This window comes from Saccopteryx leptura, chromosome 3, assembly GCF_036850995.1.
Source record: "Saccopteryx leptura isolate mSacLep1 chromosome 3, mSacLep1_pri_phased_curated, whole genome shotgun sequence".
In the NCBI taxonomy this organism is placed as follows: domain Eukaryota; kingdom Metazoa; phylum Chordata; class Mammalia; order Chiroptera; family Emballonuridae; genus Saccopteryx; species Saccopteryx leptura.
Genome location: NC_089505.1, coordinates 268,991,293 through 269,006,221, shown reverse-complemented (window position 1 = coordinate 269,006,221; position 14,929 = coordinate 268,991,293). Strand labels below are relative to the sequence as shown.

The 14,929-nt window shown below is 38.2% G+C and overlaps 1 protein-coding gene across 1 annotated transcript in view; it reads left to right on the top strand.

Annotated features, from left to right (window-relative positions):
- The first annotated feature begins 6,930 nt into the window (after positions 1–6,930).
- The window catches only part of GTF2A1L (general transcription factor IIA subunit 1 like), a 54,032-nt gene continuing 46,033 nt past the window's right edge, over positions 6,931–14,929 (top strand). The window contains exons 1-3 of the mRNA XM_066378307.1: positions 6,931–6,951; positions 9,731–9,832; positions 10,025–10,148. Of these exons, the coding sequence (XP_066234404.1) occupies positions 6,931–6,951; positions 9,731–9,832; positions 10,025–10,148 (247 nt within the window). The remainder of the gene's footprint in view (positions 6,952–9,730; positions 9,833–10,024; positions 10,149–14,929) is intronic.

Below are 14,929 nucleotides of genomic sequence, written 5' to 3'. Positions count from 1 at the left end.
TGTTTAAATTGGGTTATTTCTATAGTTTGATCTTCAGGTTCATTGACTCTTTCCATTGTCATCTCCATTTTGCTGCTGAGCCCTTTATGTTTCCTAGGGCTACCATAACACATTACCATAACCTGGGTAAGTTAAAATAACAGAAATTTATTGCCTTGAGTTTGAAGTTTGGCTAGAAGTTTGAAATCAAGGTGTGGACAGAACCATACTCCCTTTAAAGCCTGATAGGGAAGATTTCTTCCTCTCTTTTTCTACCTTCCATTGTTTACTGGCATTCTTTGGTGTTCCTTGGTTTATAGATGCATCACTCCAATATCTGCCTTTATTGTTACATGGCTGTCTTTCTATGTGTCTTTGTCTTTTTCTTTTAAAGACATCAGTTGTATTTGATTAGGGGCCCAACTTATTCTATTATGATCTCAACTTAACTAGTTACATCTGCAAGACCCTATTTCCAAATAAGGTCATGTTTGGAGGTGCCGGGAATTAGGACTTTTTTTGGGGGGGACATAATTCAACCCCTAACAGCCCATTCATTGAGTTTTCAATTTTGGTTATTGTATTTTTGGCAGTATATAATTCCCATTTGATTCTTTTTTATATCTTCTATTTCTTTGTTGAGACTTTCTATTATTTTACTTGTTAAATTGTTTGCTTCATTGCTCATCAAAGCAGTTTTATGAGGCTGCTTTAAAATGCTTGTCAGATACTTTCAACATCTTAGTTGTCTTTATGTTGGTGTCTATTGATTTTTTTTTTTTATTCTACTAGAGATTTTCCTAGTTCTTCATATGCCAAATTATTGTCAGTTGCATCCTGGACATTTTGGTTATTATGGCACTCTGTATCTTATTTAAATCTTCTGTTTTAGTGGGTCTTCTCTGACACCAGGCCAGTGGCAGAGGGTGAGAGTGCCATCTTGCGATTGCCAGGTGGAGGTGAAGGGCCAGGTTTCTGGCTCAGTGTCTGTTACCCTAGGGGAGGGAGGAGCATCTCATTATTGTTGGGTGGGGTGGAGGTGCAGGCCTGCTACCAGCCTCCTACTGACATCAACCATGCTGAGACAGGGAGGGGTACCTTGTTACTCCTTCTCACATGGCCTCCACTAACACTGCAAGGGGGAAGTCTCACTATCACTGGGCAGGAATGAAAGTCTTGGTCTTCTCTAATGCTATCCCAGCAGGTGGTGCAGATGCCTCAGTAGAGCTGGGTGGGGTACTAGTCCAGGCCTTGCATCTCCAGTAACATTGTGGGGATGACTGCGCCTCACTGCAGCTGGGCTGAAGTGGAAATCTATACTCCCTACTCTGCCTTTGCTGACAGGGCTGGGTGGGGTCAGTTCTTTCAGTGGTGTTTGACTGGAGTAGAGCAGTTATTGTCTAAAAACTTTCTGTCATGCTTCCCCTTCCCTGGTCCTGTGGCTAGGGAAAAAGGCGTTTGTTCTTTTTTTTATCTGTGATCATTGATGTTTCTGGGTTATCAGCTTCACCAGCACCCAGTCCAGTGTATGAGGCAAAAAGAAAGCCAGGGCATTAACTGCTGTCTCATTCTTTGGGGTGTGAGGTTTCTAACTGCTCTGAGCTTTTCTCTCCACTTTCAGAGTCTTCTTATAATTGATTTATCTATAATATCTAGAGTTTTTAGCTGTACTTAGTGGAAGGAATAGGAAGAAGTGTCTACTCCATGTTGTTCCTGCCTCTCCTGATATTTGAAGCACCTAAGATAACCTAAGTATAGAATATGCAAGATACTTCCATTTACCTCTTATAAAATAAGACAAATTATGAAAAAAGTAAAGTACAATTATTGTGAAACTATGTTGGTTGGTTTTCTCTAGGTTATAGCCTTAAGTTCAGTTTATTGGTCTTTACCTATATATTTTCTAAGTAGGAATTTAGACTGGAAAATTATCTGAAGACAGTAGACATGATCCTTGCTAATATTTCACACACATTGTGATTAAAGAAATGAAAATGGAATAATTTGTTAGCTAGGAAATTACTGGATCCTTATCAAGATCCTGATGAGAATACTGATAAAGTAGCCATGGCAAAAATTATGTTCAAAGCTACTCTCTATACTTTCTATGAGTTAACTATAATCACTAATTTTCATACGTACACAATGTATACATCTCTTTAATATTAAAACATTTTAAAATGGAAAATAATGTAATCATTAACAGCATTTTCCTTCATGATAAGGTCACCAGTTGGCCATAGCATTATGTCACATGATCATTTAAATTAAAATCCTACTGTGGTTGGAGAAGGGAGGGATTCATCGTTGTGGAATAGTATCTGATGTTCAAATATTGTAATTTGATTTTGGAGTTGTATTAGAAAATGGAAAATGTTATAAAAGTGCAGAGTATAAATAAATCAGAACTACCAACATTGTAACTATTTCAAAGTTACAAGGTGAGGCAGAGATTATCTGGATTTTCATTTCCTGGAAGATGTGAAGGATGAAACAGGCAGAGAAGCACAATGCTGCTGGGTTTAGTGCATTGGTTGCAAAATGTTCAGAAACTAATTATGAATATTTGCTGCCTTAAGCCATATGCTCATAGACTATCTCATATTTTCCATTACTGATAAATATATTACTAAAAGTCTATACAGTTACTGAAATGCCCTGTATTTGATTTAAAATTTAATATATAAAAGATAATGGACTGACTCTGAAATATGTTTAAAAAGTTCTTTTTTTATATAGTTTTTTAAATTTTTTTTTAAGTGAGAGTGGTGGGGAGGGGCAAACAGGGACAGACAGACTGTAAGGGAGAGAGATGAGAAGCATCAATTCTTTGTTGTGGCACCTTAGCTGGTCATTGATTGCTTTCTCATATGTGCCTTGATGGGGGGGCTACAGCCAAGTCAGTGACCCCTTGCTCAAGCCAGTGATCTTTAGGTTCAAGCCAGCGACCATGGGGTCACATCTATGATTCCATGCTCAAACCGGCAACCCCACACTCAAACCGGCAACCCTGTGCTCAAGCTGGTGACTTCAGGTTTTTGAACCTGGGTCCTCAGCATCTGAGGCCAATGCTCTATCCACTGCACCACCTCCTGGTCAGGCCATTTGAAAAAATTCTTATTCAGAGAAAGGACTTCATACATATGGCCTTTTTTTTCACAATAAAGAAAGTAAAATTGTTTCTTTACTTTTGTAATAGTATCACTGAAACCTACAGAAAAAAGTAATGAGAACATACAGAATGCAAAGGAATTAATCTGATTATTAAGATTTGTTTAAACATTACAAAACTGGTATTGGTTATAAATGACACATTAAATATACATAGTAGTCTCTAAACAAAGCAGGAGAAAATGAAAATCTGATTCTCTGAACTGTGATGGGCATTTGGGGAAGAGCTTTATGCTTTACCACAGGTGTAATTTCAAAGAACTGAGTACTCAAAGAAGGACCAAAGCTCAGCATTTCTTTTTTATTCCCTATTTACTAACATAAAAAAAAGTCACTGTAAAATTGCCTCACTGAGGTTTTGGGATCTTGAAATTTTAATTTTAGCATCAAAAGTGATTTGTGTATGCAACACACTTTCTCTCACAATTTGAAATATTGACAAAAGAAATGTGATCATTACATGACTATAACAGTCTGCTTGTTTGATGATAACGGGGTCAATGCTGTCAAATAATAGTCTATAAAGATCCTTTATATACTTTTCAAATGCTCTTGAGATTGATGAAGGTATTCAAGAAACTTCTGTAATGCTAGTGGCCGAGGCCATGCAGGTTCCCATTGGATTTGGGCAGATGGTAGAGGATCTGTAGAGCCAGAAAGCGTCGGAGCCATACCCGTTTATTGGAGGCTCGCAAGGACAGGCGAGCAAATAAACAACAAAAGGGAAAGAGATAATAAACAAAGGAAAATCTGCTATTCATAGTAAGGGCAAGGGAGCAAAGAAAACTGCACCTCACGGTTGTGGGAGAGCGATCTGGGAGAACCACTGCCCAGGGGAAGCACCCACAGCCTTATACAGGCTGTGCACATGTGCCTCTGCCAGGTGCTCATGCACTAATCAAGCAAAGTGCTTGCAGCCGGTAAACCCAAAAGCAAGGCTAACACAGCTGCCCCACAACTTCAAACGCTGAGATTACACTGAGGGAAAACCAAGTCACAAGTCACAAGTCACAGTCCAATCAGAGAATGGGTCTTGTATTAGTTATTGCACACAATGTAAAAAATTAGCCCCAGACTTAACTAATTAAAGTGATAAATATTTATTATCTCACACAGTTTCTGAGCATTGAGAATCTGGGAGCTCCCCAGAGGATGGTTCTAGTTTAAAGTCTTTCAAAGGGAGGAAGTCAAGTTGTTAGTCAGGACTGCAATAATCTGACAGGCCAACTGGGGAAGGATCAATTTCCAAGGCCATTCAAGTGATTGTCTCCAGGCTTCTAAATCCTTACTGACCATGGGCTAGCATCTCAGTTTATTGGCATATGGGCCCTTCTGTAGGCTACCTGAGTGACAGCTGTCTTTTTCCAAAGTCTGTGATCTGAAGGAATCCCAAGGAAGGATTATTTATAATCTATCTTGGAAGTGATACACTGTCACTTCTACTTTATTCTATTGGTCACCCAGAAAGAAACAACAACATGGCATAATGTGGGAGGGCACAACAGAAGGTTGTAAATACTAGGAGTTGAGGATCATTGGGGACCATGCTGGAGGCAGGCTACACAGGTCCAGAGCAGGTTTGCAACTTGAATTCGCCTAGAATGTGGGTTAAAGTATAAATCTTCTAAAAGACAATGTCTATTCTTGGCAAGAAATTACATGGGTCTACTAGTGACCATACAAACAGACCCCAAATTGAAGTTGCTGACACTACTGGACCAAAGTTTCATAACCTCTATGTAACCCGAGTCTAGTAAGTAAACTCAGCAATAACAGTTCAGTCACACTTTTTACAGGTACCAAGGTCCAAATTGAATTTCCAAACTAAGTATGGTTGCCTGACCAGGTGGTGGCATAGTGGATAAGAGTGTCGACTGGGATGCAGAGAATCCAGGTTCAATACTCTGAGGTCGCTGGCTTGAGCAAGGGCTCATTTGGTTTGAGCATAGCTCACTAGCTTGAACCCAAGGTCGCTGGCTTGAGCAAGGCGACACTCATTCTGTTGTAGCCCCCGGGTCAAGATACATATGAGAAAGCAATCAATAACCAACTAAGGTGCTGCAATGAAGAATTGATGCTTCTCATCTCTCTCACTTCCTGTCTGTCTGTCCCTATCTGCCCCCCCCCCCAGTCTCTGTCACACACACAAAAAAGTATGTACGTTCTACAGTATAGCCCTAGAAGGGTAAATTATATAATGAAGTAATTTAAAATAGTATACTCTCACAAAATGTTAGGTGATTACCAGTCCTATGCATTTAGAAATAAAGTTTTAAAACTTAGGTACGAAATGATGGAAAACAAGAGACCTTTCAGCTTTTTTATTTCCCAGTTTGAATAATTTAATTGGATTTAATAATATCGATGGGAATCAATGACTGCTTTTAGCTTTTCTATTTTGGGTGAAAGATAAATCACTTTGAATATTTCTGGTAGTAAATTGACAGGTACAGATACAATCATTAAAAATTACTATATAAAATTCTGGCTTTTTGTAAAGAAAATTTCAGATAGTTTTCAATTTGGGAATATCTTCTAAAGGGCTTCATATAAATCAGCTGTTTAAAACTCACGAACGGTAAGGTACCCGACCCAGCAAAGCAAATAAAGAGTGGTAAGGCATAAATAGTTCTACTGAACTTACATGCACAAATAAATAAATAAACAGCCAATTTTAAACCTAACAGGATTTTTAATCATTAAATAAGCCATCTGGTTAGGCTAGGACCCATCTGTAGGCTAGAAAGGCTGCTTTATAGGCAGAATTGTGGCAATAGATGACTTCTTCCCTTTTCCAATGCTGCAGGTTATTTGTTCTTACATCTATCCTTTGCCCTAGGCAAGTATGCCCCTAGATGCCCTACCCGTTAGGGGAAGGAGGGAATTCTTGTATATCAAAAGATGGTGATTTCTGCCTGAGGAGGAATGGACCCTGGGTGGTATTGGGTACTATCTTTAGCAGTAATTTTCCACCTTGGCGGCATGATAGAATCAGTTCTCTCAGGTGCGTCTTAGGTGCCAAACCTTTATTAAATTCTCCAGATGATTTCAACGTGCAGCTAAAGCTGAGAATCTTTGTCTTGGGACAGCGAGTCTCAGTTAAGCGCCCATCAGACTCACCTGGGAGCATGATCAAGTTACAGAAGGCTGGGTCCCATCCTGAGAGTTTGATTCAGTGGGTTTGGGGTAGTACCAATAATTTGCATTTTGAGAAGTTCCCAGATGATGCTGATGATACTGTCCTACACTTTGAGAACCAATCTTAGAAGGGTCTGGCTCTTATATTTTTACCGGAGTTCAGCGGCGAGCGAGGCAGAGGGGGAGGAATGAAAATTGGTGGAAGAAAGAACAGGTACCACTAGCTTCCCCTCTGTTCTGGCCCAACCCCCTTCAAGGCTGAGGGAGAACTGGGGTCTACCACTGCATTTCCCCTCTCATATTTTCTTAGTCTTTATTTCATAGATCGAGAAAATTAAGGTTCTTCCAGGGTCATGTGAAAGGTCCAAAGCTGATGAGACCAGGTTTAACCATCCTGTTTCAGCAGGCTCTTTGCTCACACAGGCCACCCTCTCCCTACCTTGGCATCGCACCTCCAACAAACCCAACCCCATTCATTAACCCTTTTCAACCCCCCCCCCGCCCCGCCCCCAACGTGTCGTTACGTAGCTTGCTGCTAGCTGGGCACGCAACGTGCGCAGACGTTCAAAGCACGTGGCCCGAGCCCTCAGTGGCGCACCTCAGCTGCGCAGGCGCGACGAACAGGAGGTTGTAGCTGCCGTCATGGCCTTTGTCAGCTCCGTGGTAAGGAGGCCCAGCCTAGCCTCTCGGCCCCGGGCTCTGTGCAGAGGGAGGGCCGGGCCGGGAGTCAGGGCAGCGGAGCTCTGCACGACATTTTCCCTCCTGGCGTTCACGGGTTTTCAGAAACCCGCTCCTGTAGGGGCTTTGGCTGTTCTCCGTGGGGGGTGGGGGTGGGGTGGGGGTGGGGAGCCGATGCGGGCCTGGCTCCCACGGGAAGAACAAGTGTCGCTCCTCTTCTCCTCCTCGCCTCTGCCCAAACCGGGGTTGCCTGGAATGAGAAGCTGAGAAGGTGGTGAGCTACAGAACTCACCTTCACCTTCCCTGTTTCCTGCGTTTAAAAACTTACCGAGTTCACTTGTACTCTAGTTGTAATTCTTAATTTAAGTAGGGTTATTGTTGGGCCTAATCTATGTTAGTTACACGAAATAACAGATAATACATTTCACGTGACCCCACTCTTATTTCCCCAACCTTTAGCATCTTAATGCTTAACTGTACAATTGGAATAAAAAACCCCACAAACATTGCTCACTTTAACGGATGAGAATTCACAGGCAAAATGGCACTGGTGAGACCCTCTGTCAGTCTTAAAAACCCAAATTGAAGAAAAAAAAAATCAAGGATTCACTTTCATTTTCATTTCATCTCAACAGACTTCACATTGGGTGAAAGGCAATGTGCTTGTCTACCTATGCAGCACAAAACGGTCTGTTTTTAGAGACGTATTATTTTAACGTGTATCCATTCTCTGATGTAGATTTTTTTTTTTTTAAATTTTAGAAGAGGGGAGGCAGACAGACTGACTCCCACATGCACTGCGACCAGGATCCACCCGGCAAGCCCACTAGGGGACGATACTCTCCCCATCTGGGGCCATTGTGCCATTGCTTAGCAACTGAGCTATTTTTTTTTTTTAGCCCCCGAGGGGAGGGCAGGGAGCCATCCCTGGCAGAGGCCAACTCCCTTGAGTTTAGCCATGGCTGTGGGAGAAGAGAGAGAGGAAGAGAGAAGAGAGAAGGGAGAGGAGGAGGGGTGGAGAAGCAGACGGTTGCTTCTCCTGTGTGCCCTGACTGCAATCAACCTGGGACTTCCGCATGCGGGGCTGGTGGTGCTCTACCACTGAACCAACGGGCCAGGGCCAGATGTTAATGTTTTAAGATATGTAAAATACTTATGCTTTAATGTAAGCTTACTATGTATGCTATTTTATCTGTTAGTGAGCTCCAAGGAGAGAGAGAGTATGTGTGTGTGTTTTAAATAGAGATTAAGATAGATTTTCTGTGCTATATGTAGTTTTAATAAAGATAACACACAGAGAAAGAATACAAAGTCTAACTGTAGTCCTAGAAGAAAAAGCATGTTTAATGTCTACTTTGCTTTTGAAAAATTGTGTTCTAATGGGTTATTTTTGATGGCTGCTGTTACATTCTGAGGGCATATCTTAAAGGTGTTTTTAGCCCTAGGAGTTTTTCCCTTCAGCTTTAAATGCGATCACATTAGCTGGGACTAACACTGAAACGTCAATTTATTAATAGTATGCCTTTATCAGGGTAAACTGTTTTAGAAGAAGCAACTAATCTAGGGCACTTAATCTTAATGGATATACTTGTGAATAAAATTATTTAAATGTAACTGATTGGCCTATTCATAGGCTTACCCTGGATCTTTAGAAGGCTTAGTTTAAAACCTGGCTACCCTAGGTACATCAGTAGTATGTAGAATATTTACTGGGTTTATGAAAAAGCAATACTAGAATGCTACAATTTTCATTTTTGCTTGATTAAACAATTTGAATTCAGAGCAACTCAGCTAAATTCCTGTTTTGCCATTTCTTATAAGTGGAACTTCCACTAGGTCACTATTGTTTCTACACTTAGCATTGCCATTTTACAGGGGGTGAGAGTGGAGCACAATTTACATAGATTTGTAGGACTGAGTTTATTTCATAGGGCTATTTTTCTTTTCTTTCTTCTTTTTTTTTTTTATAATGACCAATGTTAAATCTGGGTAGAAATTTGCCTCATGTTATTGTCATGGCATGTTTTTATTAGGTAGCATTTTAGGATGTTGCTTAGCCTCTGAAATATGCAGATTGTGGAAGGGTAAGGTTCATTCATTTCTTAATTTATTTTGGTGCAGATGTATTTTTACTTGATAATGGTTCAGAATATTTTTTTGGACTATGTGTATTTTGGAAGTTTGACATGCTTTGGTTACTCTGTTTTAAGTCCTTACCCCAATCTTATGGTTTGGGATTTATTTACATTTGTGGAAATAATACAGTGAAATCTAAAAAAGCTCTTTTAGCCCCTTTGAGAAAAAGATAATTAAAAACAGGTTCATTTCCACCTGCCTTGTTAAATTTTTTTTTTTAATTTATGATTTTAATTTGTGTTTACATAGATTCAGGTGTCCCACCGAATATATCTCCACCCACTCCCTTATTTCCCTCTAATTTCCCTTTTTAAATGGGAGTGGGGAGATTGAACACTGACACAAATGCCAAGTAACGTAACAGTAACCATACATTTTGAGGAGATTATTATCTCTTGTTATTTTGTAATCTTGTAATTCAGCATTGTAGATAGGCTGAAGGTATAGATCTGAAGGTAACGTAATTTATGGAAGGCTAAGACTGTACATACTGGAAGTAGGATGCACTTAGTTAAATTTTGTATGGTGATTTTTCTTTATAAGATTAGAAAGTATACAGTGTAGTTTTTTTAAGTCTGAATTCATTCAAACTTGCAAATTTATAACTTCTACAATTGCTTTTATGTAGCCTAAACTCTACAGATCTGTGATTGAAGATGTGATTGAAGGAGTGCGGGACCTATTTGCTGAAGAAGGTGTAGAGGAACAAGTCTTAAAAGATTTGAAGCAGGTTTGTCAATACAAATTTCTCTGTCTTGTTTTTCAGCTCATAAAACTGACAAAGTATAGTGCTAATCCCTTAATTATAATCTGATACCCATTTATTGTGTCACCAGTTGACAGTTTAATTCCTTTAAAAAGTAAAAGAAATAGAAATGAATATTATTTTATTTTTTAAAAAGTAAACATTTTTTGTCTGCAGCTCTGGGAAACAAAGGTTTTGCAGTCTAAAGCAACAGAAGACTTCTTCAGAAATAGCGTCCATTCACCTGTGTTCACCCTTCACTTGCCACACAGCTTGCACCAGACGTTGCAATCATCAACAGGTTGGATAGAGTTAGTAAATTAGGACTATTTGGATCTTCAGAACAAATTCTCATTGGGTGGTGGTTTTGAATTAGGGTAATGTTCTTAAGGTGAGAGGGCTCAGACCTCAAAACCATTACTATTAAGTGAACGTAGTTACCCCATATAACTATTGACAAATAATTAGGTTATTCAGGTAGTTTTTTAAAATTTTGAAGTCCACCAAGGTCACAAAACCTACTTCAGAGGAACAAGTTACATAGTTTGTGGTCTATTCCAGCCACCTTTGCTGAAGAAGCAGAGGGAAAGATGGGTGCTTGCATGCTTGTGCATATTCTTTCTGTCTCTTCTTTTTTAAAAAAAATTTATTCATTTTAGAGAGGAGAGAGAGAGAGAGAGAGAAGGGAGACACAAGGGGGGAGGAGCAGGAAGCATCAACTCCCATATGTGCCTTGACTGGGTAAGCTCAGGGTTTTGAGCCGGCAACCTCAGTTTTCCCGGTCGACGCTTTATCCACTGTGCCACCACAGGTCAGACTCTCTCTGTGTTTTTGTATATATTGTACATCTGTTATTGTATGGGAAGCAAAGTGGAGAGTTAACAAAAATATGAAGATTATTCAAGCTAACTGTTTTGGATATATAAGGTCTACTGGAAAGTTCTGTCTGTTTTTGGAATAAAACAAAATACAAATTTTTCTTACCGTCAATAAATAATTTTATTATTATTAAATAATATAATTTATTAAATAATATAATTGCCATTATTATTGATTTATTGAGGGCAATTTGTATATCCCATTTTTGAAAAATATTTTATCTTTTGATGTGAAAAATTGAACCAGTGCTTGTTTGATATCTTCTTCATTTTTGAGTTTTTTGCCCTTCAAGAAATTTTGTAAGGACAAAAACAAGTGATAGTCAGAGGGTGCTAAGTCTGGGGAATATGGTGGATGCGACAGACATGCTTCTGTAGCATTTCTTCCTTGTTGAAATTCGTAAAAATTACAGTGGCGTAAATGAACTTTATCAGTAGCCATGGGTACACTATCGCTTCACACATAAGACTAACGTGAATCAACTTTTAGTTAACTTGCTACGTCAGTATGTATATATTAAGTGATAAAAATAGAGAGGCACACATGCGCCAAATAAACGTGCTTAGGTGTCGAAACTTGTTGTGATAGAAACGGACAGAACTTTCTGGTAGACCTTTTATATAGTGATGGTTAGAAATTGACCATATGCCTTTAATCTTTATTCTTAGACTTACTTAATCTAGACCTCTGCTTTTAAGAGAAATATTTGTCCATATCAATATAAACTGAAAAAACTAGCAAATAAAAGATAAGATTGTACTGTTATATCTCCCTAGCCTTTTTTCCTTCTTTTTTCCTTTGATTCTTACAATCTTTTTATTTTTCATTTTTTTTTTTTTCCCGAAGCTGGAAACGGGGAGGCAGTCAGACAGACTCCTGCATGTGCCCGACCGGGATCCACCCGGCATGCCCACCAGGGGGCGATGCTCTGCCCATCTGTGGCGTCGCTCTGTTGCATCCAGAGCCATTCTAGCGCCTGAGGCAGAAGCCACAGAGCCATCCTCAGCGCCTGGGCAATCTCTGCTCCAATGGAGCCTTGGCTGCAGGAGGGGAAGAGAGAGACAGAGAGGAAGGAGAGGGGGAGGGGTGGAGAAGCAGATGGGAGCCTCTCCTGTGTGCCCTGGCCGGGAATCGAACCCGGGACTCCTGCATGCCAGGCTGACGCTCTACCACTGAGCCAACCGGCCAGGGCCAGATTCTTATAATCTTTATGCTTCCCTAATGTGTGTGTATGTGTGTGTTTCTAGCCATCATTGTATATATTCCAAACAGGTAGCCTGAATAATCTCCATATTGTTGCTAACTCTCCATTGTGTGTGTGTATGGAATATGTGTCTATACACACATATACACATATGCATTTATACATATATACATATATATATACATACATATGTCTACATACAGACATATGCTGACACACACAAATAGGTTTTATTGAGTTTAGCTGAAATTCAGCAGGTTAAAGTTTGAGGTGAGGGTAGATTTTGGATTAGATTGTCAGTAATAACTAGATTGATTGATTGTTCATTGCAAAAAAATGGGAACGTCCACCTGAAAATTACATGGGCCAAGGTGAAGACAAAAATAGTAAGGTGGCTAGTACTTTGTTTATTACAAAATGAGAGAATTTAAGTGTGGCAGCAATTATAACTTATAAAAAATGAAATAAATTAACAATGAATATTGAAGTACCAAACACAACTTTTATTAATGCTGTGCTTGTAAAATATAACTGTGCTCTATAAGAATTAGCCATGGCAGTTTTAATTACTAAATTGACATATTGAAATATTTTCCATTAGATGTTGGATTTTTGGCTGTTTTCATTTTTAACTTTCCTATTTATTAGGACATCCCTTTTATTTCTCTTTTTAAAGAACATTCCTTTGAATTCCTCTGTTAAAGAATTTTAAAGAGTTTTACTTAGGAGTGTCTGGAGGGTGGCAAATATGAGAAGAATAATATACTTGACTGTCTTTTATCAGAAGCATAGTTAACACTTCTCAGTTTGTTATTCAAAATTGCAGTACTTGATTTTGCCGCAAGATGGTAATCTTCCCAGTGATTTAAACCACAAGATAGTCTTGCAACTAAAATATTTAGTTGGCTTTCACTCAGAATAGAAAAGTTTTAACAAATATATTTTATCGTCTGTCTTAGAATAATAGAAACAATTAGACAAGACAGTTTTTTCATTCTTTTCTACATCATTTATGATGAAGTGGTTTACGAGGAAGTATATGTAATCCTTTAAAAATGCACTTCAGGCCTTATTCCTATTCCTCTTCATTTCTAGTAACTCTAAAATAAGATTATTAAAGCAAATAATCTCATAAAATTGATGTACTTCTTAATTATATTTTCTCATTGTATACTTTTAAAAGCTTGACTAGAATAACCCAAATTAACTTCTATAACCTTTTATCCCCTGGTAACAAGTTTCAGATTAAATCTGCAATGCAATAAGTCTTTGCCTTCGTTCCACCCTTAAAAATTTTTTGCCCTATTATAGTTTTTGACTGTATTATTCACTTATTTAATAATTTCTTGTGGTCCTGGCCTGGTGGTTCAGTGGATAAAGCATCGTCCTTTATCGTGGGTTTGACCAGAGGTCGTGGGTTTGACCCATGCCAGGATGTGTGTGAGAAGCAAGCAATGAGTACACAACTACATGAAACAACTATGTGAAATGAGTTGATGCTTTTCTCTCTCTCTCCTCCTGTCTCCCACTCTCTCTCCCTTCCCCCCTCCCATCCTCCTTCTCCCTTCCATTCTCTCCTTCTCTCTCTTCTCTCCTTCTTGCCCTTTCTCTTCTTTCCTCTATTTCTCTCTGAAATTAATGGAAAAATAAAAATTATAATAATAATTTCTTGTATCTTTAGTTGTCAACTTTTCTTTTTGGTCAAGACCCCTTTACACTTTTAAAAATTGAGGACTTCAAAAGTTTTCTTTTATGTTGGTTTTGAGTATGTACTTACCATATTATAAATTAAAGCTGAGAAATTAAAAAAATGACTATGTTAACATAATATGTATTTGTTAAAAGGAGTTAAAATATATTTGTTAAAACTTTTCTAGAACAAAAAATATTTAAAGAAGAGTAGCATTGTATTACTTTTCTGCAAATTTGTTTAATGTCTGGCTTACTAAAAGACAGCTGGATTCTCATATCTATTTTAAGATTCAGTCTGTTGTGCTATGTGATTTTGGCAAAAGTATATGAAGAATATCTAGCATCCCACAGATAGATAATTAGAAAAGGAATATTTTAATAGCATTTTCAGATAATTTGATATTACACTAAAACTCAACAAGTGGTAGTTTCTGAGAGGTAGTGCAAGGTGGAATGTGAAACCATATCAATGGACTTTTTGTAATAAAGTTCACTAGTCTATCTTGCACTTTGACTCGTTAATCCATGTTTAATTTTGTAACATACATTGGTTGTTTGGAATATATTGGGTCAGTGAGTTATACAGTTGACACATTGTTTATAAAATAAGATAAAAAATCATATCCATTAATATCACCATATATCTTATCAGGAAAGTATTAAAAAGCTATCAAGCCCGTTGTGGTGGATACAAAGTTTCCAAATTTCTAATTTTTGCTTGAAAACTTAAATTTTATCATTGCCAAACAAATATTATTAGTTTGTTTTTCTTGAAGTGGTGGGAATACTTAGTTCATTTAAAAAAAATGCCTGCTGAATACCTAAGTCTGAATAACTATAGTTTCTGTTAGTCTTTAAAGTAAAAATAGTGTTTCTTGAAAAAAGAAAAAGGTTAGGTTAGCTCTCAACTTAAACAATAGCGCCAGTGCTTTTCCTCATACCTCCTTGTATTTACTTCTTTGTGCTGCAGACATGCTTTATGTGTTCTTCCATTTCATTGCAGGATATTAAAAGGAAGTATACTTGAGGTTGAAATTTAGTAAAAATAATTATTTATAGTTACATTAAGGAACTTAAGTGAAACAGTTTTGTTCTTGCTGTTGTTTTTGTCTTTTCTTTCTTTATACTGTGAATGAGTGGCAATGGGGACAATTAATACAGTGACCATTATTAAGGTTTGTGCTGTCTTAATTTGTGCTAAGGTGCCTTCGGTTTTACTCATTATTGTTATGTGCCATCAGTGAAAATATCTATAAAAACGTTTAATGAGAAATGAAAAAGGCCTATATTTTCTTGGAATTATAAAA